Source organism: Cheilinus undulatus, linkage group 15 (assembly GCF_018320785.1).
Source record: "Cheilinus undulatus linkage group 15, ASM1832078v1, whole genome shotgun sequence".
Lineage (NCBI taxonomy): Eukaryota > Metazoa > Chordata > Actinopteri > Labriformes > Labridae > Cheilinus > Cheilinus undulatus.
Genome location: NC_054879.1, coordinates 46,394,189 through 46,416,464, shown reverse-complemented (window position 1 = coordinate 46,416,464; position 22,276 = coordinate 46,394,189). Strand labels below are relative to the sequence as shown.

The following is a 22,276-nucleotide window of genomic DNA, read 5'->3' as shown; positions in this document are numbered from 1 at the left end:
CCTTAAGTGTGCAAACTTCAAACGGGACTCCATCCTGAGCCCTGAGTCCAGATGCTAATGCTGTTCCTCTTGCCTTTGTGTTGCAGGGGGCCCGTGTCTGGCTGAGACACAAAGAGCAGCTCCTCCCCTCCACCGTCAGCTCCTGTGATGATTCGTCTCTGGTCCTGACCACCGACTATGGGAAGGTAAGGTTAATCGTTTGTACATGTGTTTGGTGACGGGGTCCAGTGGTGGGATCAACACCATTTGTAAGAAAGTAAGAATGACAGGAATGGGCTCCTTGTGTCAAGTCATTGGCCTGAGCTTATCTGTTTGGCGGAGCGGGCCGGTCTTTGTGTCTGGAGGAAATCCTGTTCGACAGAGAGAGAGACAGAGAGGGAGCGAGCGAGGGTGGTGATGGACAGTTAAAAAATAGATCCTCATTCAAATGTTTGTAGGGCCAAAATGAGTTTCCAGTCCCGCTGTTGTCTTAAGGAATGTCTTTGTACTGAAATAAAGCAGTTGGCAGGGCACATGACCGTCCAGAATTTGGTCTCATAATCAGGTCAAGGTCTGAGGAAGGAACAGGGTAGGGCCCAAGGACTAGAGGACCTTGACATCCAGAATCACTTCCACTTTCAGACCCTTTCACACTTGGGTTCTGCAAAGATTGACCCCAATAACTGTCTTGATATGGATAAAAACTGAAATTTAACACAAAATATTATTGACTTATTTAACCCTTTAAGTGGCAAAGTCACAAAATTGCAACACTGCTGAATTAAACAGGCTCTAGCTGCAAAAATGGTGCCTAATGTTGTTACCACTTTACACCAGGAGATGGCGGACATGAGTAACTTCAATCCCAGCAGCATTTGTGGGCGTGTTTCTATTCAAAGTTTTGGAGAGAGAGAGTTTGAAGACTCACCACTGGTTGAGGAAACAAGGAATTGGCAGAAGTGGTTGTAGTTGGTGCGTAAAAGAGAGAAAGAGAGTGAATTGTAACGAGAATACTCACAATGCTGGGAGGAATAGAGGAATATTCACCCCTGTGACGATGACGTTCAGTCATCCGGTGAGACCGAGACTACCGGTGGGTCAGAGCCACAGTGACTCCGTGCGCCATGAGAGTCCACAAGCAGCACATACCGAAGCCGATGGTTTTCCTCACCGAGGCCAGGGTGGGGACATGGTGGGGGTTGCAGGGGTGGTCAAAACACGAATATTGACGGAGGTAGCAGGAAGAAAAAAACACCCCAGAGGAAGGGGCAGATGTGGTAGAAGCAGTGGCGGTGGAGGCTGCCTGGTGACATCAGAATATGCAAATTAGATAAGTGAATTTACTCCCATCACAAACTTTGGGTCATACTGAAGATTTTTCTGGTTTACAGTATGCCTTTATCTCTGACCACTTTCAAGCTACTGCCTTTTGAAATCTTGATCTCAAAATGGAATATTTTCTTGAAAAAACTGGTGCCCAAAGAGTTAATATTTATGTTTTATAGAGCAAACATGCCAGCTGATGCCACACATTTTTAGCACTTACAGCAATGCTTGTCCCTATGGGTCACTGAAATACAAGTTTATATAAATGTCATGGGTTCAGAGTTAAATTTACACTGGAAAGTGTTGATACTCTACACATTAGAGTGGTCATTTAAGACAACACTGTGTTATTTGCTTTCACTTCGGATGCTAATGTGGATGCTCTTTCCTGCATCCTCTTTCAAGGATGCAGGAAAGAGACAAATACAGGAACCAGGGGTTTTTAGACATGCAGAAATCCAATACTGGGGTGTTTTTTAGCAACAAACTTCACAGGCATGTTTTGGGGACCTCTGAGACCAGTATAAACTTGTCTTAAAAGGGATAAAATATGTGACCTTTTGAAACAGGAAAACGGCTAATGCTTCCATTTTTTCCATTTTCTGTTAAAAACAAAAGAACAGACTAACAAGAGTTTGTCCTGATTTTTAATGTGGGTTAAAGTGGCACAAATGGGCATAAATAGTGGTAAAGGCAGTTAAAAAGTGGCTAAAATGGCTTTAAATTGGCATAAATTGGTGGAAATTTGGTGAAATGGGATGAAAAATACTGGCCAAAAAGGGTCCATTGAGGGGAGTTTTGGGCATAGGACTCGCATTTCTCGTAAAATCTCATCTCGCGTGAATCCGCTGCAGGGAAGCTTGACTCTCAAAACCTGTTGCGTGTCGGTATGGTTTTGGTTACATCTACGGCGGTTGCCTTGATCATTTTGAACAAAAGACGAAGGAAATGGGTGATAGTTCAGAGGTAAAGTCCGTACGTACGGCAAAAGCCACGCATAAGGGTAGAAGTATGATGTTAAGAAAAGTCTCTTCTTCTGCCCACACGTACCGTGCCATGTTGTCTCGGAGTGACTGGTCACGTGACACCATACGTCACGTCCCGTGACTTGTAAATGCAGAAAAAGTGTTTCCATTGCACTTTTGCGATATATTTCTAAATCGAAACGCCTGAAAAACCTCCTCATGAAAGCGTAAAAACTTTTTGGCGATATTTTAGGGTTTTTTCGAAATTCACACGTTTCCATTACCAGTTTTTTATTGCACTATTTTGATTTTGCACATTTTCAAGTGTAATGGAAACGCAGCTGTTGATGTGCAGGGAAAATGTCTGTTTGACACTTATGGAGTTAAAGTTTGTAACCAAAGTTTTCTTGCAGTCTTCTTTAGAGATCATTTCATCACTTAGCCCCCGTCACACAAGCATGGCGCTCACCATAAGCTAAGTGTGTTTGTGTTTTTGGTCCTGGCATGTGATAAGAAGTCATCGGTGGAAATTTAGAGCCTGCACGTCCACTGAAGTATGCCTGAATAGCCTCATTCTCAGTGGGGTGTTCTTCTATCCAGTATTTGCTTTTTAAAGTGAAGAACTATGAAACATGTAAGGAGGAAAATATGAACTCATCCCTTCCGTGTGCCCTCACCCTGGTTTGATGTTTCTCTGTTGGCGGTGAAGATTCCTGCAGAGTGAGAAGTCAGCGTGTGGTCAGAAGGGCGGGGATGACTCTGAACGCTGGAATCACCATCTATAGCAGTTAAGACGGATTTACAGCTATAGGTCGGGGTTTAAGGAAGAAATCAGACCCTGCTTCTTGTTAATCATTGTGGTGTGAATGGAGAATACCACAGGGTATTTCTCTGTGGCCGACGCTTGCTACGCCTCCAGAGGGATTTTAAAAAACAACATTTGGTTTCTGTGACCGTGAGTGGGATCGTGGCATTGAACTGACTCGTATGATCTTCACATGTAAGCTCAGGATCATCTGGTCATCAGGACAGGCATATAGACGTCTCCTCTGTGATAAAGACAGTGCAGCCAGAATGACAGGAATGTGAGATTGAAAAACAGATCGTCTCCGCCCTCAGGGTCGCCGCCTGACCTCATGTGATCCTCTGGATGACATATCTGCTCAGCTTTATTTGCATTCCCAGATTTAGGAGTATAATCTTTATTTAACCCCTCTGCAGGCCGGGTTTGGATGTCTGTGCAGCGTCAGGCGTGGTTAGTTAAATGTATACTGGCAGAATTTTCCCCTCAGGGTGGTTTGGATATAACATTATCCATTGCATCAGTGCTCACGCTAAGGTGCAGCTGCCTGCTTGAGTGCTCCGCCTGCAGACTTTAAGTCAGCCTCGGCTGTAAGGGGCTGACCTGGCTGCTGTCACATTAACCGTCATATCAGCATCCATCACTGTCTCATCCCCACAAACCACAGACCCGTGTGGAAGAAAAGACGCAGCAACTTGAAGCTGGGAGCGAAATATCTCATAGCTTTGTGTGTATGCATGTGTGGCCAGATGGCACCAGCTGGATTAACAGTGTGTTATTCCCAGAGGGGGGAGCATGTAAAGAAAAGCAGGAAGAGGCTCTGTCACCTGAACTAAATAGCTGCTGCTGCAGGTCGTGACGTCATCTTCATCCTACTGAACAATACGGCAGGGATGGATGGATTAATCCAGCTGTTTGGTTGCCATTCTCCGTCTCTGTTCCCATGTGAGCTGATTTCATGTTTCAAACAAAAAGAGTAACGCCTGCAAGCTCAGGGAGACAACTTGAGCGATGCTGATTTCACATGAATCATTATCCAATCACTCGACAAACTTCCTTCAAATTTCCAGTCCCTCCTTCTGCTTTGCTATTGCCAGCTCTGCCTTAAATCAGTACAGCGCCATTACCCTCCAGTGATTTTAGTGTGCACTGCCCCTTTAAGAAGCTGAGGATACTTGATGTAGTGCATCGTCACTAACACACCATCCCCACTGTGGAGCATGATGGTGGCAGCATCATGTTGTGGGGATGCTTCTCAGCAGCCGGCCCTGGAAAGCTTGTGAAGGTCAAGGGTAAAATGAGTCCTGGAGGACAATCCTGTTCAGTCTGTAAGAGAAGTATGGCCCGGGAGAAGGCCAGTAGATGGCGGTATGATTTTCGTGCCTGCACCAGATTCTGACTAGACCCATACGGCGTATGGGTCCACGCATGCGTTATACGCCTACTCGCGCATGGATATTTACTGCAGCCACAGTGCGTATGTCTGTTTTCAGAAAGTGCCAGTTTCCCTGTTTACACAGAGACGGGGGTGTTTTGAAAAATTTCCCCCCTGGAGCCCGTTTCCGAAAAGTTCCGTTTTCAGGCACCAAAACACCATTGCTGTGTAAACGGACAGCCAAAACGCTACAAAATGTTTGTGTTTTCACTTGAAAACATTGTCGTGTAAATGGGGCAAGAGTTTCTTAGTGACCACTTACTTCCATGGTACAAAAAGAAGAACAGTGCCTTCTGTAGCAAAATTATCTTCATGCATGGCAATGCACCATCTCATCCTGCAAAGAATCCCTCTGTGTCATTGGCTGCTATGGGCATAAAAGGAGAGAAACTCATGGTGTGGCCCCCATCCTCCCCTGACCTCAACCCTACTGAGAACCTTTGGAGCATCCTCAAGCTAAAGATCTATGAGGGTGGGAGGCAGTTCACATCAAAACAGCAGCTCTGGGAGGATATTCTGACATCCTGTAAAGAAATTCAAGCAGAAACTCTCCAAAAACTCACAAGTTCAATGGATGCAAGAATAGTGAAGGTGATATCAAAGAAGGGCTCCTATGTTAACATGGAACTTGTCCTGTTAAGATGTTTTTGATTTAAATAGCTTTGATTTCAGTAAATATGACCTCCTAATGCTGCAAATTTAACACATGACCATTTATGTTGTGAAACTCTGTTGTGCATAATGTGGAACAGTGCATTTTGAGTTTTTCATTTTTGAAAAAAAAAGTAATCATTGGGAGGTTTGTTTAGTAAAATCTGAATTACGCTCTAGCGGTTGATGACTGTCATTTACATCGACTATTTAGGAAAATCAGAGAAAAATATCAATTGCATAATAATTTTGAACAAAGTGTAGTAATCTTTGAGTTGGTAGAAGAAATACATCTGAAAAAGTAGTAAATATTAAATTACTACAATGGAGATTATTTTAAAGGAAAGTGCCATAGAGGTGTATTAGTGAGGTTTCTCCTCATTTAGTTTGATAAGGACGGGAAAATCTTTGGTTGTTTTATGTAACAAAGCAAGTTTTTCATGTCTTTTTTTCCTAATTGACTCTCTACAGATGAATGGATTGGTTCCAGCAGCGTCTGCTGACCTTGATTCCTCTTTCCATCTTGTGCATAAACTGAACAACAAATAAGGTCTTTAGTTTTGTATTTGCATTTACACACTTTTGGCCAGACTGAGAGAAATATGAGCTGTAACCCTGACAAAGTGTGACATCTGAACGAGTTTTTCTCCTGCTGGCCTGCAGTCTCTGAGATTTAAATAGGTCATTAATGGCCCCTCAGTCTTTTCTGGATTATTGCTCAATGGAGTCATTGTATGTGAGTGATGTGCATTCATGAGTGTTCTCACAGAAATAACACGTTCTCACACGTGTTATTGTGAGGGTCTGTTTGTGGAGTAAACAACTACACCAAAGATTTTTAATTTTCTACTTTTTATTGATGTATTGATATCAAGACATGTCTGTTTTATGGCATTATTTCACTCCAGTATCCTATTTTCCCTTTAATAAGCCTATCTCCTCATGACCCCCCCTCCCCTGTCCCGAGGGTCTGGGTGGGATCCCCCTTCAGCAGATGGACTCACTGTAAGACAGAGCCAGAGTCAGGCAAGGCAGAAACAGACAGCGATAAACAGGACAGCGTTTGTGCACATGTGTCTTTTCTAAAGGTCCGAGTGTCTCTGGCGGTGAGCCGCTCCGCCCTGATGTGTGAATATTCAGGAGAGCTGCTGGAACAAAGCGGCGGCAGCAGCAGGGTGTGGTTTCAGCCCGCAGGAAACAAAAGGAGAGAGAGCGTCATCGCTGCAACAGTTTAAATTCAGAGGCTTGTTATTGTTGGGAAAATTGTTCACACTATTAAGTCGGTTTTATTTGAAGCAGACGTCACTCTTGGTCTAGTGTGCTGCATTTTAGCTCACAAGACGGCCTTTTAACTTTCTAAATTACTGAACTGAAAAAAAAATAATATATAAATTTTTAATGAGTGCAAAGTCTTTAGCAGAAACATATTTTTTTTCAAACAGAATTCTGACTTTGATCTCAGAATTATGATTTTAATCTCAGAATTCTGACTTTGATCATATTTTTTTCAAATTCAAGCAGAAAATGTCTTTTTGTGCATTGTTCAAGTGAAAGCTCAAGACTTTCAGCCAGTAGAAAAAGAAAAAATACTTAAAAACTTGCATTTTTAGAATGAATGGTACTTTCAGGATTACTTATAAGACGTTTAGTTGATAACATGACCTTCATAGTATGACAGACTGACCTATATACAGATTTAACACGGCAGACAACACGTTCAGTCATGCTTTTGTTTTTTTCAGTTTTTATTTGAGTAGGAAGGAAGGAAGAAATAAACCAAGAATAGAAACAAGGAAAGGATAGACTATGGTGTTTTTCAAAGTGGGAGTCCCGACCACCTAGGAGTGAAGAAAGAGTGAACAAAATTTTAAAGATCTATATCATCAACACTGTGACAAAAATATTTGCATATTTAAGCCTTTTTGATTTGTTCTATGCTAATCTTAAAGTAGAACACACCTCAAAACATACAGTGCCTTTAAATAAGTATTCACCCCCTTGGATGTTTTACCCTTTTATTGACTTTAAAAATCAAACATGGTCAGTATAATTTGGCTTTTTTGACCAAAAAAAAAGTAAAAAAAAAACTCTTCAATGCCAAAGTGACAACAGATTTCTACAGAGTAATGCCAATTAAATAAAAATCTGTAATGTAAAATAAATAAGTGCATAAATATTCATCCCCTTTAAAGTGACTGACCTAATTCAAAGGTCCAGTCACTGCTAAATCAGTATTCCTGGCTACCATTACACCATGAAGACAAAAGAACACTCCAAGCAACTCGGAGCTTAAGTTATTCAAATGTATGAGTCAGGGGATCTATATTCCAAGGCCCTGAACATCCCCCAGAGTTCAGTTAAATCCATCATGAAGAAATGTGTAAATCTGCCTAGATCAGACCGTCCACACAAACTGAGTGGGCGTGCAAGAAGGAGACTAGTGAGAGAGGACACAAAGACACCTATGACTACTCTGAAGGAGTTCCAAGCTTCAGCAGCTGAGATGGAGAGACTCTGCAGACAACAACTGTTGGCCGGGTTCTTCACCAGTCAGAGCTTTATGGGAGAGTGGCAAAGAGAAAGACACTGTTGAAGAAAACTCAGATTCAATCTGGACTAGAGTTCACCAGAAGGACTGTGGGAGACTCCATGGTCAAATGGCCGCATATCACCACAAACACACCATCCCTGCTTTGATGCATGGTGGTGGCAGCATCATGCTGTGGGGCTGCTTCTCAGCACCATCATGCTGTGGGGCTGCTTCTCAGCACCATCATGCTGTGGGGCTGCTTCTCAGCACCATCATGCTGTGGGGATGCCTCTCAGCCGCATCATGCTGGGAGATGCTTCTCAGCAGTCGGTCCTGGAAGGCTAGTGAAGGTAGAGGGGAAAATTAATGCTGCAAAATGTAGGAAAATCCTGGAGGACAATCTTTTCCAGTCCGACAGAGATCTACGACTTGGGAGAAGATTTATTTTCAAGTAGGACAATGAGCTGAAGCATACAGAGAAAGCTACACAGAAGTGGTTTAAAATACCAAGATGAATGTTCTGCAGTGGATGAGTGAAAGCTCAGACCCCAGTCCAATAGAGAATTTGTGGCTGGACTTGAAAAGGTCTGTTTAAGCCTGATTCCTGTACAACCTGACAGAGCTTTTGCAGTTTTACAAAGAAGAATGGCTTAAAATTGCAGTGTCCAGATGTATGAGACCTCTCCACACAGACTCAGTGCAACACCCCAAAAAATTTGCAAAAAGGAGCCTTCCACCTGAGGGTATTGTCATATTTGTGTCCTTGGTGTGACAAAGTTTTTGAACCCTCTTCCATAGTCAACAAGCTGCAGACAACATAAACCACTGACTTACGGACTTTTTCCCCTTTTCTGGTGTTGCTAATATGTTTTGCCTCTAGTCATGGAGCCTAACTTGAAATGTAGTGTCAATTTCCAGAGGATTGATTTGTACTGAGTACTTTTTCAATAATCAATCACATGTCACATGTTACCATGACAACATTACATCACTCTAATCATTAGCATGACAGATGCTGCACCCGCATGAGAGACGTACATTATTGGAGAGTTGATGGAGAATTGCTGAACATCTTGAATTAACAACACTGCAAGTCTAGGTTTACTGCTTTTACGTCTAGTATGAAAAATAATTCAATATGTATAATTGTTTTAATGGTACGGATGAGGATAAGGACCACTGAAAAAAGTTTGAGATGCAGTTTATTTGTGTGAGAAAAAAGACAGAAATCTGACATTAAAGTCGTAATTCTGAGACCAAAAATTAAGAATTCTGACTTTGATCTCAGAATTCTGACTTTGCTCTCAGAATTCTGACTCTGACTTCAGAATTCTGACTTTGCTCTCAGAATTCTGACTCTGACTTCAGAATTCTGACTTTGATCTCTTTTTTTCTCACAATTAAAAAAAAACCCAACAAAATTGCATCTCAGTTTTCTTTTTTCCATGGCCCTAATCGTCTTCCGTATGTCGGAGACTTTACTGTTGTGTAAATGTGAAAGACTGTTGGTGTCACCCTTTTATGCACTTGTGTTTCATCCACATTTTCTTGTATTTGTTTCTAAAGGGTGTTGTTTTCTCAGTAGATCATGTTGAAACGTATTAATCTGGACATGAATAAATGCTAACGTGGGATGCTGAGGCTGTGATTTCAGAGCTCAGTGATTTATCTCACAGGAATGAAACCAACAAAAACAAACGGCTGCTGGGGGGGAACGCAGGAATATTAAACCTCACTGAAATCTCCAGCTCCAGTTTTCTGTGAGCATCTCAGATGTTGTCAGGCGTGAAACACCCCGAGGCTTGCTCTGTGAAATCTGAGCAGAGAATTCTCCAAAGAAGAACCAAAACAAAGGTCATCTCATATGGAGACAGACTAACAACACATACAGACACAAACATGAGGAGACAGATCCTCTCTTGTGTTGTTGTTAGGGTGCTTTCCAAGTATTCAGCTCTTTGTGTGTTTGGCTAAAGCAGATCTTTGTTTTCTTGCTGTGAAACACGAGGTGCTTACTGAAATTGAGAGTGTAACACGGACCTGAGGCCTCCTCTAGATGTTTGTTATATCGTATTATCTTCACTCGAGCCACCTCAGAGAAACTTTGAACTTGTGCTGAGGGAATGTAAAGTATGCTGACACAAGATTAAGAAGTCTCTCAAATGTCTTTGGTTTGTTTGAGTGTGCTAGACGCAATCTCCTACATAAATTACATTTACATTGAGCAAAGAGCGAAGGTTTTCAGTTTCCCTTATTATCAAATAAAGATAATAAAGATGACTGTAATACTTGAAATACTTTCTCATTTTATTTTAATATACAGTGCTGTAAAAGAATTGGCCCCCATCCTGGGCACTGATACTTTTTTGCATATTTGTAACATTTAAAGGTCACATATTTGACCCTTTTAAGACAAGTTTACATCGGTCTCAGAGGTCCCCAAAACATGCCTGTGAAGTTTGTACCTGAAAAAACACTCCAGCATTGGATTTTTGCATGTCTAAAAATCCCTCTGTTTCAGCCCTGCTCAGAACGAGCCATTTCTGTATCTGTGGCTTTAAATGTTGCTGAGCTGTCTGGCTCCGCCCCTCATGATGTCATGTAGGGAGTATGCCCTGCCCCCAGGTTCGGTTGGCCGTCCCTGCTTGGAAGAAAGTTCCATCCCCCTCTCAGTTGGCAGCTGAGAGGAAGATCAGGAGAGCCACATCCATTTCCTGAGAGGGGTGGAGTCAGGGGCGGAGTCAGACAGCTCATTAACATTTAAAGCCATAGACACAGAAACAGCTCCTTCTGAGCAGGGCTGAAACAGAGGGGTTTCTAGATATGCAGAAATTCAATACTGGAGTGTTTTTTTTTTCAGATTTCAAAGGCATGTTTTGGGGACCTCTAAGACTAGGTGTGTCCAAACTATGGCCCGGGGCCAAATGCGGCTCGCGGCCCACTTTTGAGTGGCCCGCAGCAAATTCTACAGATAAAATGAAATATGGCCTACATTAATGAAGCTTGTGCTTAACTCTATTGTACTTCTTGTTTTCTGCACAAGGCAGTGCTAGTATGTTAAATCTGTAAACAAACATTTTGACAGGAAGATATCTTGATTAATAACGTCCTGATGGATTATCACAGCAAATAACAGCACCAATAACTTTTCAGGGGCGGAGCCAATGGTAGCCAGGGCAAAACAGGGCCTCTGAATTCTCATTGGCTCCCCAAAATCCTGAAAATCGCTGTTTATTTGCCCTGTCAGTCACTGACTATCCATTTAGGCATACTCAATCGCTAAGCATGTATTAAATTACACTGGCTCAGTTACTTACTTTGAAATATGAATAGGAATGAAAGCGGCCCGACTAAAATACTTCTGTATGTGGCCCTTTGTAGGAAAAGTTTGGACACCCCTGTCTAAGACCGATTTAAACTTGCCTTAGAGGGGTCAAATGTGTGACCTTTAAGTGTCCAATTGGTATGTCATCATGACAATATTTAGTGGTTTTACTCTGCCAAACTGGAAACGTACTAAGTTTACACTACAGAAATCTGGTCACCCTATGCTAGCATAAACATTAGCCAAAGCTAACATATTTAGCTTGCAGCAATTTTCCCACCGTGCATAGGCTACAAGTCATGCTGTTTTTAGTTTAATTTTAAGACAACAGTAAAAGAATAAAAAGCAGTTTCATGGTTAAAGAGGGTTCTAGGAGGTTAATTGGACACATGACTTTGGGGGGTGCTGCAACGCAAGCTATCGCTAACGCTAGCTCTGAATAGTTTGTTGATGCTTGGCTTCAGTGTACCAACAGTAATAATATGACAGCCGTGAAGGGTGACTAGTATAAATGATAAAAAGCTAGCCTGTTGTCTGGGAACAGACACTAGTTTTCATCTGAGGCTACTTGAAGAGGATTTGGGACCTTTTTAAACATGCGTTTAGTACTGCATACAGATGTTTGTAATAACATCAGTCACACTGAGTGTGTGTTAAAATTCTCTGTGAAATGAAGATGCTGATGATGTAAGCAGGAGTTAAGCCTGTTACTTTTATTAGACAGTGAAACACTGCCATGTGAATCAGGGCTACTTTACTAAAACAGATTGGGTGGGGATAAAACTGCATGTTTAGGGAACATCTGGCTGTAAAATAAATCTTTATATTTCTGCTCCAGAGTGGCTGTAAAGGCTGCTCCCACCCCCACCTCAAGGTGAAAGGGTGAAGCTTTCACAAACCCTGATACCACAGAAACATGCACTAACCCAGTAATGACTGCAGTGTTATTATGGATATCATTCTGGCTGAGCAAACACTCTTTCTCTGATAGCTGCAAGACCAGAGTCAGTTCATCTTTTACATACTGAGACGCTTTTCACCACTTCATTATAGTGCTGTTTGGTGTCTACAGTGCATTAAGAAGAACCGATGTATTACACATCAATGCAATGATTCAGAAATTCAGTCTTCCTCTGAACAATGTTATCTCTTTCAGAGCTTTATGGGTTTATCTGAGGAAAAATGAGCCCTCCAAAATAAAGGTTTGCAGTCACAGATCTTTACGCATCAGGACAAATGAGGAGTTTCCATGTTACACAGCTGTCAAAGAGTCTCTGATTCTAAGGATTTGTATGAAACGTCAAACCCTTTTTCAGCATCATATCAGCTTTTCAGGCATACCTAGGCGCATTCTTTACATTCTGTTTTGGATTTCTTGAACTAGTTTGTGTTCTGTTGATGCAATTGGCATGAAACTGCACAAAGATGTGTATTTTTGCTCATTTTTATTTTTTCAAGCCAAGTCATTAAATCGACCTGTTTGGTGTTGTGCATAGGAAAAATACTCACGTATCCCTTGGGGACAAAACTGTCCCATTTAAACCCATTATAAATGCTTATATTGATTGCAAATTTGCAATACCATGTATCACTGTTACCGCCATTATCTGTGATGCAATTTTGAAGGGGGACCTTAGACTTGCATTTTTTTACTACTAACCACTAGATGGCGCCATTGCTCTTTTTGGGCCAAACGTGTTTCTGTAGGGCACTTAAAAGACACTCTTACAGTGGGATTTTTTTTTTTGCTCTGTGAAAAAAAGCATGAAGAAATAAAATAAAAATTCCTGTGGGTGTTGGTACGAATATAAACTTGGGTTTTGCATGTTAAAAATGAGAAATTGCATCTCTGAAGCACCGCTCTAACGTGCTTCGTATGGGATATACTGCAGGTCTATGTTCAGGGCCGGTGCTACCAAACTGCATCAATACCCATTGATCAGAAATCTCCAAACAGGAAGTCAGAAGTTTAGAGTATCAGGTATTTCAAACGATGTCATGATTAGAACTGGAGGTGATTACAAAAAAATCAATCAATCAATCAATTAAAAAAACAAAAACAAACTAGAAAAGCACTCGAAGAGCAGACCTCCACCATTAGCCCTATCTCCCAATAGTGAAGAATCCTTTAATAAATTCCTGGATCTAAACAGTGATCTGGATCACTCCCAAAATCTAATTTGCCGATTACTCCCTCCCAGTGGGGCAGAAACACGGTGAGGTAAAGCACTGGCTTCGCTACGGGTGGACTGTCATAGCAGAAGCATTGCCTGCCGGTGCCAACAGATGCACTGACAGTCTCACCCATGGTCTCACCAGACGACTGAAAGTCATGGCAGAGGTGAATATTCCTCTATTCCTCCCAGCATTGTGAGTATTCTCGCTACAATTCGCTGTCTTTCTCTCTGTTATGCTCCGACTCGTCTCTTCGACCGGGCGTGTGTCTTTCAAACTCTATAAACTCCAAAACTTTGAATAGAAACACACCCAAAAATGCTGCTGGGATTAAAGTTACTTATGTCCGCCATCTCCTGGTGTAAAGTGGTAACAGCGCAGACCTCCACCATTAGCCCTATCTCCCAATAGTAAAGAATCCTTTAAAAAATTCCTGGATCCAGACGATGATCTGGATCAGTCCCAAAATCTAATCAGTTCTTCCTTATGCCATTTCTGACTTTTCCTGAAAATTTCATTAAAATCCATCCACAACTTTTTGAGTTATGTTGCTAACAAACTAACTAACTAACAAACAAACCCTGCCGATCACATAACCTCCTTGGCGGAGGTAATTATGAATATAACCATATAAAGTAGGGGTCAAAATGTTTCCTAGGGGTCAGTTTTTTGCTTTATTTCCACTAATTTCTGGACACTGCACAAAAAAGAAAATGCACCAAACTCCGTGTTGGTGGTAATTGATGACTTATGACCATCTTTGATAATAATTAAAAAAAAACTCCCCTTAGCATTTTTAATATGTAAAATATCTCATTCTGCTAGATTGAAAATTGAATAAACTGACATTTAAAGGGTTAAAAACACATAAAATCATGAAACTGACCAAATATTTGCGATGTCATGATCAGAGCTGGAAGTGAAAACAGAAAACACCCAAAAACTGTTTTGAAAAAAATTATAAATCATGAATTTTGGCATTTAAAGTAGGTGCAGAAAATGTCCCCTAGGGATATACTGTATGTGTGTTGGCGTTTAAAGGGATGCCTAAGGGTTACGAGGTCAGCTGGGAGAAATCTTACCATACTTCTGCCACCATGAGGGTTAACAGTCGGTCTCAACTCATTTTTATACCATTTTTACAGCCATAAACTTTCTGTTTTAATCCCAACGTCCTTTTGAACTGTTTTATATTCTGCAGCAGATAGATGTTTTTGCAATCCAATGTTTAATAAAAATCTAGCCATTATTTTCCTGCTCATTAACCATTTAAAGATTCAACTTTCAGCCCTTCATTCACGCTCAGGCTGCAGCATCTTTTGTCCTGACTCAGCAGGACTTAAAAAATCTGTTTTATCTCCCAGCTGGGACACATATGAATACTCCAGTAAAGCTGCAGTAATGCACGCAGACACCACAAACCTTGGCTGTAGCTATTGATCTCTGCAGATTCCCATCAAGCAGCCAACACAGTTGTAGTCTGTCTGCTCTTTCGTCTCAAATCCATTAGACTTCTGATAGCCAGAAAGTCTGCCAGACCCTCTGTGGATCTCTAGACTGCTTTCCCATTTCACCTCCTCCTTTTTCTACCTTCCTTTGGATTCGGTTCAAATAACACACCCGTCTTCTACCATGCCATCACTGATCAGCCTTTTATACATGCGTGCATTTGCTTTGGTCTCATTCTGCAAGGCTGGTGCTATGACAGCAGTTGAAATCTGTGTAAACTTGCCTTTTACTGCCTGCCCTCCTTCTGTATAAAGCTGTTTTTATCTGTGCTAAGTGTATTATAAGCCTCTGGCTGCTTCCTGCATTTATTAGCTTTGATAGGAGACTAAAACTCTGCATGAAGTAATCGCTTCTGAAATATTGGTGCCTATAAAAAGAGTTAACCCTTTTTACCCTTTTATTGATTTTATAAATCAATCATGGTCATTGTGACCTGGCTTTTTAAAAAAACAGTACAAGGACACCTGTATCTGGAAGGTCAATCATTATTCCTGGCTACCATTACACCATGGAGACAAAAGAAAACTCCAAGCAACCCCAAAGCTTCCTGTCCGGCCCCCAGAAGATCATTAAATTCAGAAAAGCAGGAAAAGAAAATGTTTTGGTTTTAAGAGTATCTTTTGGCCTTGAATGTCTGCAGCTGTTAAAAAGAAATTAATACTCAGTTTTAGAATGACAACATTTGTTCTGTTTGAACAGAAATTTACTTGTCAGCCATTGTTAGTAAATATTTTTAAAAGATGTGTTAAAACTGGCAAAAATGGCCTGATAAAGTGGTTAGAGATTGGGCAGTAAGCGTCTAAATGGGTTGTGGAGTGGCACAGAGGGACAAAAAAGTGGTGAAAAGAGGTTAAAATGTGGCACACCGTTAGAATAAAAGGAAAAAAGGGGTAAAAAGTATATAAGAAATGGGTTAAAGTGACGAAAATGATGAAAAAAATAATGGAAAGTGGCAAAAAAGGATAAAGAGGGGGATAAAACAGGCAAGTAAAGTGATTTAAAGGAGTTAAAGGATTGCAAAAATGGGTTAAAAGTGGCATAAAGTGGCAGAATGAAGCAGAGAAGTAGTGAAAGGGGTGAAAGATGAGTTCATATTGGTGCTTAATCATAATTGTTGAGGGCCTGTTGTCTAGGATTTTGCCTGTCTCGGCATTATAGATCCGGATAGATCTCACTGGTAATGCCTCAAAATGTCCTGGGATTTGACAGAGAATACATATACTGATAAAATAATGTTAATCAGAACAAAATATTGATTTAATTTGTCTTTATTTGGAAGTCTGGCCCCCAGAGACTCTGTTGAGACTGAATTTGGCCCTTGTGCAGATGTACTTGATGACCCCTGGTATACAGGAAAATCTTACTGGTTTAAAGACAACAAGGGGAATGTTCTGGAGTGGCTGAGTCAAAACCCAGACCTCAATCCAGTAGAGAATTTGTGGCTGGACTTGAAAAGGGCTGTGCATGCTTGATCCCTGTGCAACCGGACAGAGCTTGGAGTAAAACTGTCAGTAAAGCTAAATCATATCAACATGATTGATTTATAAAATCAATAAACGGGTAAAACATCCATACTTTCTACAGGCACTGTATATGTTATATAGGTTATTTTAGCAGTATCTGATAATAGTGTACAGTTAATTATTATTTCACCACCTAAGGCAGTGGTTCTCAACCTTGGGGTCGGGACCCCAATGGGGGTCGCAAAACACTAAGAGGGGGGTCACCAGATGCTTTAAAAAATGGAGAATACCTTTGAATGATTTTTTTCTCACCCTGTTTTGTTACTTTTATTTGCCACTTTTAATCAATTTTGCACAATTTCAACCCATTTTTGTCACTTTGCTCCATGTTAACCTACTTTCATGCCTTTTTACCAACAATTTTAACATATTTTTGCCACTCTAAACCCATTTTTAATAATAATAATAATAATAATTAAATAGTTAATAATTAAACAACCTTTCCGACCACTTTTTTTTGGACATGTTGTTACTATTTTAATTCTGTTTTTAAGAAAAGGGATTTACATTTCTATGATGAATATATACTACGGCACTACTGACTTAAAAAAAGATCTGTTGCCTGTTAAGAGTGGTTGTTATTCAGGATGAATATAAAATATTGATATGGATATCTAGCTAACTTCACAATGGACCATGATTTTCCTGACCTCCATGTCTCCCAGTTTGACTGGGCCCCAGAAAGCCCTCCCATTTATCCCCCCTCATGGACGGCCTTGTCTCCACATGACTATTCTTGAATGTTCATGGCTGTGTTCAACCACCTTCAGGTACAGTGGGGGTCCCCGGTCTCTGGCTCCTTTATTTTGGGGGTCTGAAAAGGTTGAGAACCACTGACCTAAGGTAGTCATAAACCCAGAACGGTGCATTGCCTTTTAGTTTAGTTTAAAAGCAAAAAATCTCCTTTTAACTTCTGACAGACTTGAGTAACTTTTATCATTTAACAGCAAATAACTTTACATGTAGGTGTAATAATTTTCTTAGTGTTGATGTGCATTGACATGCAGATAAAGTTTATCTGAATCATAATCTAACTTTTGGCAATTTGTGTGTGTTTTGTCCCAGGTGACCTACCTACAGAGGGCGGAGCTTAGCAGGGAGATGGTGTACCCGATGCACCCCAGCAGCATCCATGGCGTGGAGGACATGTCCACGCTGGCAGAGCTGCATGAAGCCGCCATCATGCACAACCTCTTCATGCGCTATCAGAAAGACAACATCTATGTAAGCAGACACCGCATGATCTTAATCTGTGAGCACATTCACTAGGAAGCCCCATGATGCATCAGGAATCTGGTGTTTGTTTTTCTGGAAAGTAGGATATGCTGTGCAACAGGAGAGAGATTTTAAAGTGCACATAATTTCAAATGAATATATCAAAAATAAATACTCGCATCAGAGGGCATTGTAGGACATAAATACTGAACAAATACCTCCTCTAATACCCTTAAGAGTACTCACAGCTGGAATTTACTCTAAGAAGGCAAGATTCAAATATGTTTGTCTGACCCCGTCTCACTCATAGGATTAAGTTTTTCTGAGACACACACCGGGCTTTATTAAAATAATCTGTGTACACAGACACACGGTCAAATCCTCGGTCTCCTAATCTGAGCCCACAGGGTGTCCACATGGCATCAGAGAACGCTATCATTGTGGAATCATGACCCATAAACACACTTTCAGGAGGCACTTCTTCCCAAAGCGCATTTCTGGGGCAGGAGCTGAGGATCCTAAAATATTCCCAGCTTCAGAGCGAAGTAGGCCGTATGCAGGAGTTTAAGAGTGGCACTGGCGTCAGGTAGTGTCAGAGAAGTCAGGGGTCCTTTAGATGTGAAATTAAGGGTAAAATAATTTTGTGTTCTCTCTTATTTTTCCTCTTCTTTCTCTCATATTTCCCTGCTTTCTCAGACCAACATTGGTTCGATCCTGGCAGCTGTTAATCCCTACAAACAGATAGCAGGCCTCTATGACGGCACTGCAGTCGACCTTTACAGCAAGCACCAGATGGGGGAGCTGCCGCCTCATATCTTCGCCGTGGCCAATGAGTGCTACCGCTGCTTGTGGAAGAGACACGACAGCCAGTGTGTCCTGATCAGGTGAGGGGAGATTCACATCTTATTAAGAAGATGCAGAATTAACCTGTCAATCATACAGATGTGCTAACTAATCCACATGCATACACATAAGAGTTAAACAGGCTTGGGTTTTCTCTGCCTTTATCTCCAGTGGAGAAAGTGGAGCAGGGAAGACGGAGAGCACCAAGCTGCTGCTGAAGTTTCTGTCTGTGATGAGTCAAAACTCAGCAGCTACTCCTCTGTCTGAGAAAACCACCAGGGTGGAGCAGGCCCTGGTCCAGAGCAGGTACAGTTTTCACTTCCACATGGCAGCTGTTTTTGATTTTAGTCTTTAACTGAAATGCATTGTAGTTTTAGTCACATTTTAGTCATTTCTATCCTTTTTAGTTAGCGGGAATGCTGAGCATCCACACTATTGATATTCGCGTCAGCCATTTTGTTTGTTCTTCTTCTTTCGCGCCGGCTATCTCCTCCTTCACACTTTGTCGTATCGACACTGTTTAAACTTTAAAAAATTCAGTTTCTCCATCATTCGACTGCTAGGACTTTTCTCATGTCTAACTTTTATAATTTAAAAAAAATAGCTATTTTCATGCTATTTTCAGCAATTTCTATGATTTTTGAGCTATTGAATGCAATTTTCAGCTACTTTTAGGCCAAAATCTGCTATTTTCATGCTATTTCAGCTATTTTCAGCTATTTTTAGGCTATTTTCAGCTTTTTTAGGCTTTTTTCAGTTTTTTAGGCTACTTTCAGCTATTGAAAGCCATTTTCAGCTACTTTTAAGCCAAAATCAGCTATTTTCATGCTATATTCAGCTATTTTTATGCTATTTTCAGCTACTGTTAGGCTACTTTCAGCTTTTTTAGGCTTTTTTCAGCTTTTTTGGGCTACCTTCAGCTATTGAATGCCATTTTAAGATACTTTTAGGCCAAAATCACCTATTTTCATGCTATTTTCAGCCACTTCTAGGCTACTTTCAGCTTTTGTAGGCTATTTTCAGCTTTTGTAGGCTACTTTCAGCTATTGAATGCCATTTTCAGCTACTTTTATGCCATTTTATGCTATTTTCAGCTATTTTTGTGCTTTTGGCTGTTTTCTGCAGTTCTTCCACAATTCAGCTCTCTGTGTCCCCACACAATTTCGTCTGAAGTTGCAATTTTGATCTAGTTTTAGTCTTGTTTTAGTCCATAAAAAGTCCTCACACTTTAGTCTTAACTTTTAGTCCAAGAATTTATTCTCTTACTTAAATCTGGTACCAGATCATGGTAGTGTGTTCTCTGCCAAAGTTGAACCATAAACCATTAAAAGGTGATTTGCTTTGCTAACTTCTGCTGTGCATGGGGAAAATTGGACAGAATTATAGTTAATGTAGAGTTGACTATTAAAGTTAGGATTTTCCTGCATTGGTCCTGATGGTGCTCAAAGGCCACAGTGTTTAATTAGCAAAGATGAACACGCTAACAACTGCATAAGGCTGCTTAAGCAGCTGAAGAGACAAAAGCACTAAGTCTAGTGACCAAACCAGGGGATTTTTTGTAAAAGGAAAAGGAATTTCGGTCACTGAAGGTAACTGAGAATTTTAGCGCCATAAACACTAAGACAGCCTGGGTGAGTGCAGGATTTTTGCACCAACAATAATCAAAAGCAAGTACCAGGCAAGGCATAGTTGCATAGTGAGCAAAGCTCTTGCACTGCCATAAAAGCATACTTCTTTATCTATTCATAGTTGAACAATCTGTTCTCTGCATCTGCTTTTTGTCTTTGTTTTGAGCAGAAAGAGAAATTTTGCGTGGCTTATATGTTAAGCAAGAAAACAGGACACAGGTGTTGAAATCTGTGCACTGAGACAGCAGAGGAGAGCAGCGCATGTTTTAGGCAGGAATTTGTATAAATAGGGATAACTTGCAACACCTATGAGGTGGAAAATAAATCATATTAATTCAGGTGACAAATCATTGTTCAAATATTGTAAATGCAGGTTGTTTAAAATATGTGGGTCATTTTTAAGTATTACTAATTACTTGATGGGCCACTAAAAAGACCTCAGGGGCCTGAGCTGGCCTCAGGGCCTCCAGTTGAATAGCCTGGAAGTAATCCATAGCAGAGGTTTTATTTTTATTTTTATTTTCTGTCCCTCTGTCTGCAGCCCCATCATGGAAGCCTTTGGAAATGCTAAAACTGTGTACAACAACAACTCCAGTCGTTTTGGAAAGTTTATCCAGCTTCACTTTTCCCAGAACGGAAACATCCAGGGAGGCTGCATCATCGACTGTATCCATCAGTGGTCCACCGTATATTATTTCTGTTTATTATAGAGAAATCACATGACTCTGTGTTAGACTGCTGTAGGGTTTCAGTGTTTCTCCTTAACTCTAAATCATCAGATTTGTTAGAAAAGGTGAGTTTGTTTAAGTAAGTTTATGGTTTGATTACATCAAAATGTATTTAAATTTTGGTTTTCTAACTGCCTCTTCCTTCCAAGAACCGTGTGGTTCGACAGAATCCTGGAGAGAGAAACTACCACATCTTCTACGCGCTGTTAGCCGGGGCAGACAAAGATCACCAAGGTTGGTTTTTACACCGTTTCACCGGGTTCATATTCAGTGTTTATCTCTTTATGTCTCTGGCTGTGTTCGCTATATCTTATCTGTCTAGTATATCGGGAATGTATGGGGTTAAATAAGAGGAACTTTTCACCCTGTCAGGCCTGGAATCATGAGGTATAATAAGTGTGATTTTTGTTGTTTGTTGCAGACATGTACCTTCTGTCAGAGGGTCCTGAGTCATATCACTACCTGAGTCAGTCAGGCTGCGTTCAGGACAGCAGTCTGGATGACAAGCAGCTCTTTGACAGTGTGATGGTGAGGATGATAATTTTATTGTAGGGAGGTTGTTTCACCTCCAGAGGGCGCCCTTTCATTACAGACATATTACTGTTTAACCAGTGAGAAAAGTGACTTCTAGGAAGCTTTAACCCTTCGGGGGAAGAAGGTTTTATCAGTGTGTCATGTTGACATTTTGAACGATGTTCCTGAAAGTTTTATGGCCCCAAGACAAAACATAATTGCTGCTGCTGTCACATGCTGGTGTGTGTGTTTTTAACCCTTCCATCAACATGTCTAACTCTAACTCGGTGTGTGTTTGTGCTGCAGGAGGCTCTGAAAGTGATGGAGTTCACTGAGGAGGAGATTAGAGATGTCTTCAAGTTGCTCTCAGCTGTCCTCCAGATGGGAAATATCGAGTTCATGACTGCAGGCGGAGCTCAGATCACTTCTAAAGGAGGTAGAGGAAGGAATTAAGAAATATGTGTCCTGGATTTACTCCAGAGTGTTAGAGTAACTCTGATGAGGAAGGTTCCCCATCTTTAGGGTTATTCTCTGCCGTTGGCTGCATGTACTATAACCAAAGCTCACCGTGTCACACATGACTTCATCCTCCCACCCCTGACTGCCATAACACTGTACTGCCACTTTTCAAGCTGAGCTGAGTCAGGTTGCTTAGCTTAGCTTAGCTTAGCTTAGCCCAGTGGTTTTCAAACATGTTTTTTGCTCAAGGCACACCATCTTTATATCCGTGCAAAATCCTGAGTTGTAGTATGATGCATGGTTGTTTAAATCCATAATGCACAAATGCCTCTCATTTGGGAGCAACTAAATTGCAGAAATGTAAGCTAAAATGTACATTTTTGCTGCCTAAACTTTACCCATACCTGCCTCATTTCACAGTTGTTGATTCAAGCAATCTGCTGTAGCCTGTCCAAACTTTTTTGTACTCATTAAAAGTCATTTTTACACCAAATTCTCCAAAAGTATGTGCAGACAACATAAAGGCACAGTGAAAAATGCACAAAATACTACAGAAAAAAGGTTTTCTCGATGTTGTCTAAGTTTTAATATTTTGATACGTTATGATATTGTGAGTTTTAAATGAGGTTATCTTCATCATTGATAGAATCCAGAAATACCTGTGCAATCA

At 40.9% G+C, this 22,276-nt stretch overlaps 1 protein-coding gene across 1 annotated transcript in view; it reads left to right on the top strand.

Moving 5' to 3' along the window:
- Positions 1 to 22,276, top strand: part of myo10l3 (myosin X, like 3) — a 111,269-nt gene that overhangs the window by 26,842 nt on the left and 62,151 nt on the right. The window contains exons 2-10 of the mRNA XM_041807540.1: positions 87 to 185; positions 17,286 to 17,444; positions 18,132 to 18,319; positions 18,450 to 18,584; positions 20,448 to 20,572; positions 20,686 to 20,699; positions 20,784 to 20,868; positions 21,056 to 21,162; positions 21,454 to 21,583. Coding sequence (XP_041663474.1) covers positions 87 to 185; positions 17,286 to 17,444; positions 18,132 to 18,319; positions 18,450 to 18,584; positions 20,448 to 20,572; positions 20,686 to 20,699; positions 20,784 to 20,868; positions 21,056 to 21,162; positions 21,454 to 21,583 — 1,042 coding nt within the window. The remainder of the gene's footprint in view (positions 1 to 86; positions 186 to 17,285; positions 17,445 to 18,131; positions 18,320 to 18,449; positions 18,585 to 20,447; positions 20,573 to 20,685; positions 20,700 to 20,783; positions 20,869 to 21,055; positions 21,163 to 21,453; positions 21,584 to 22,276) is intronic.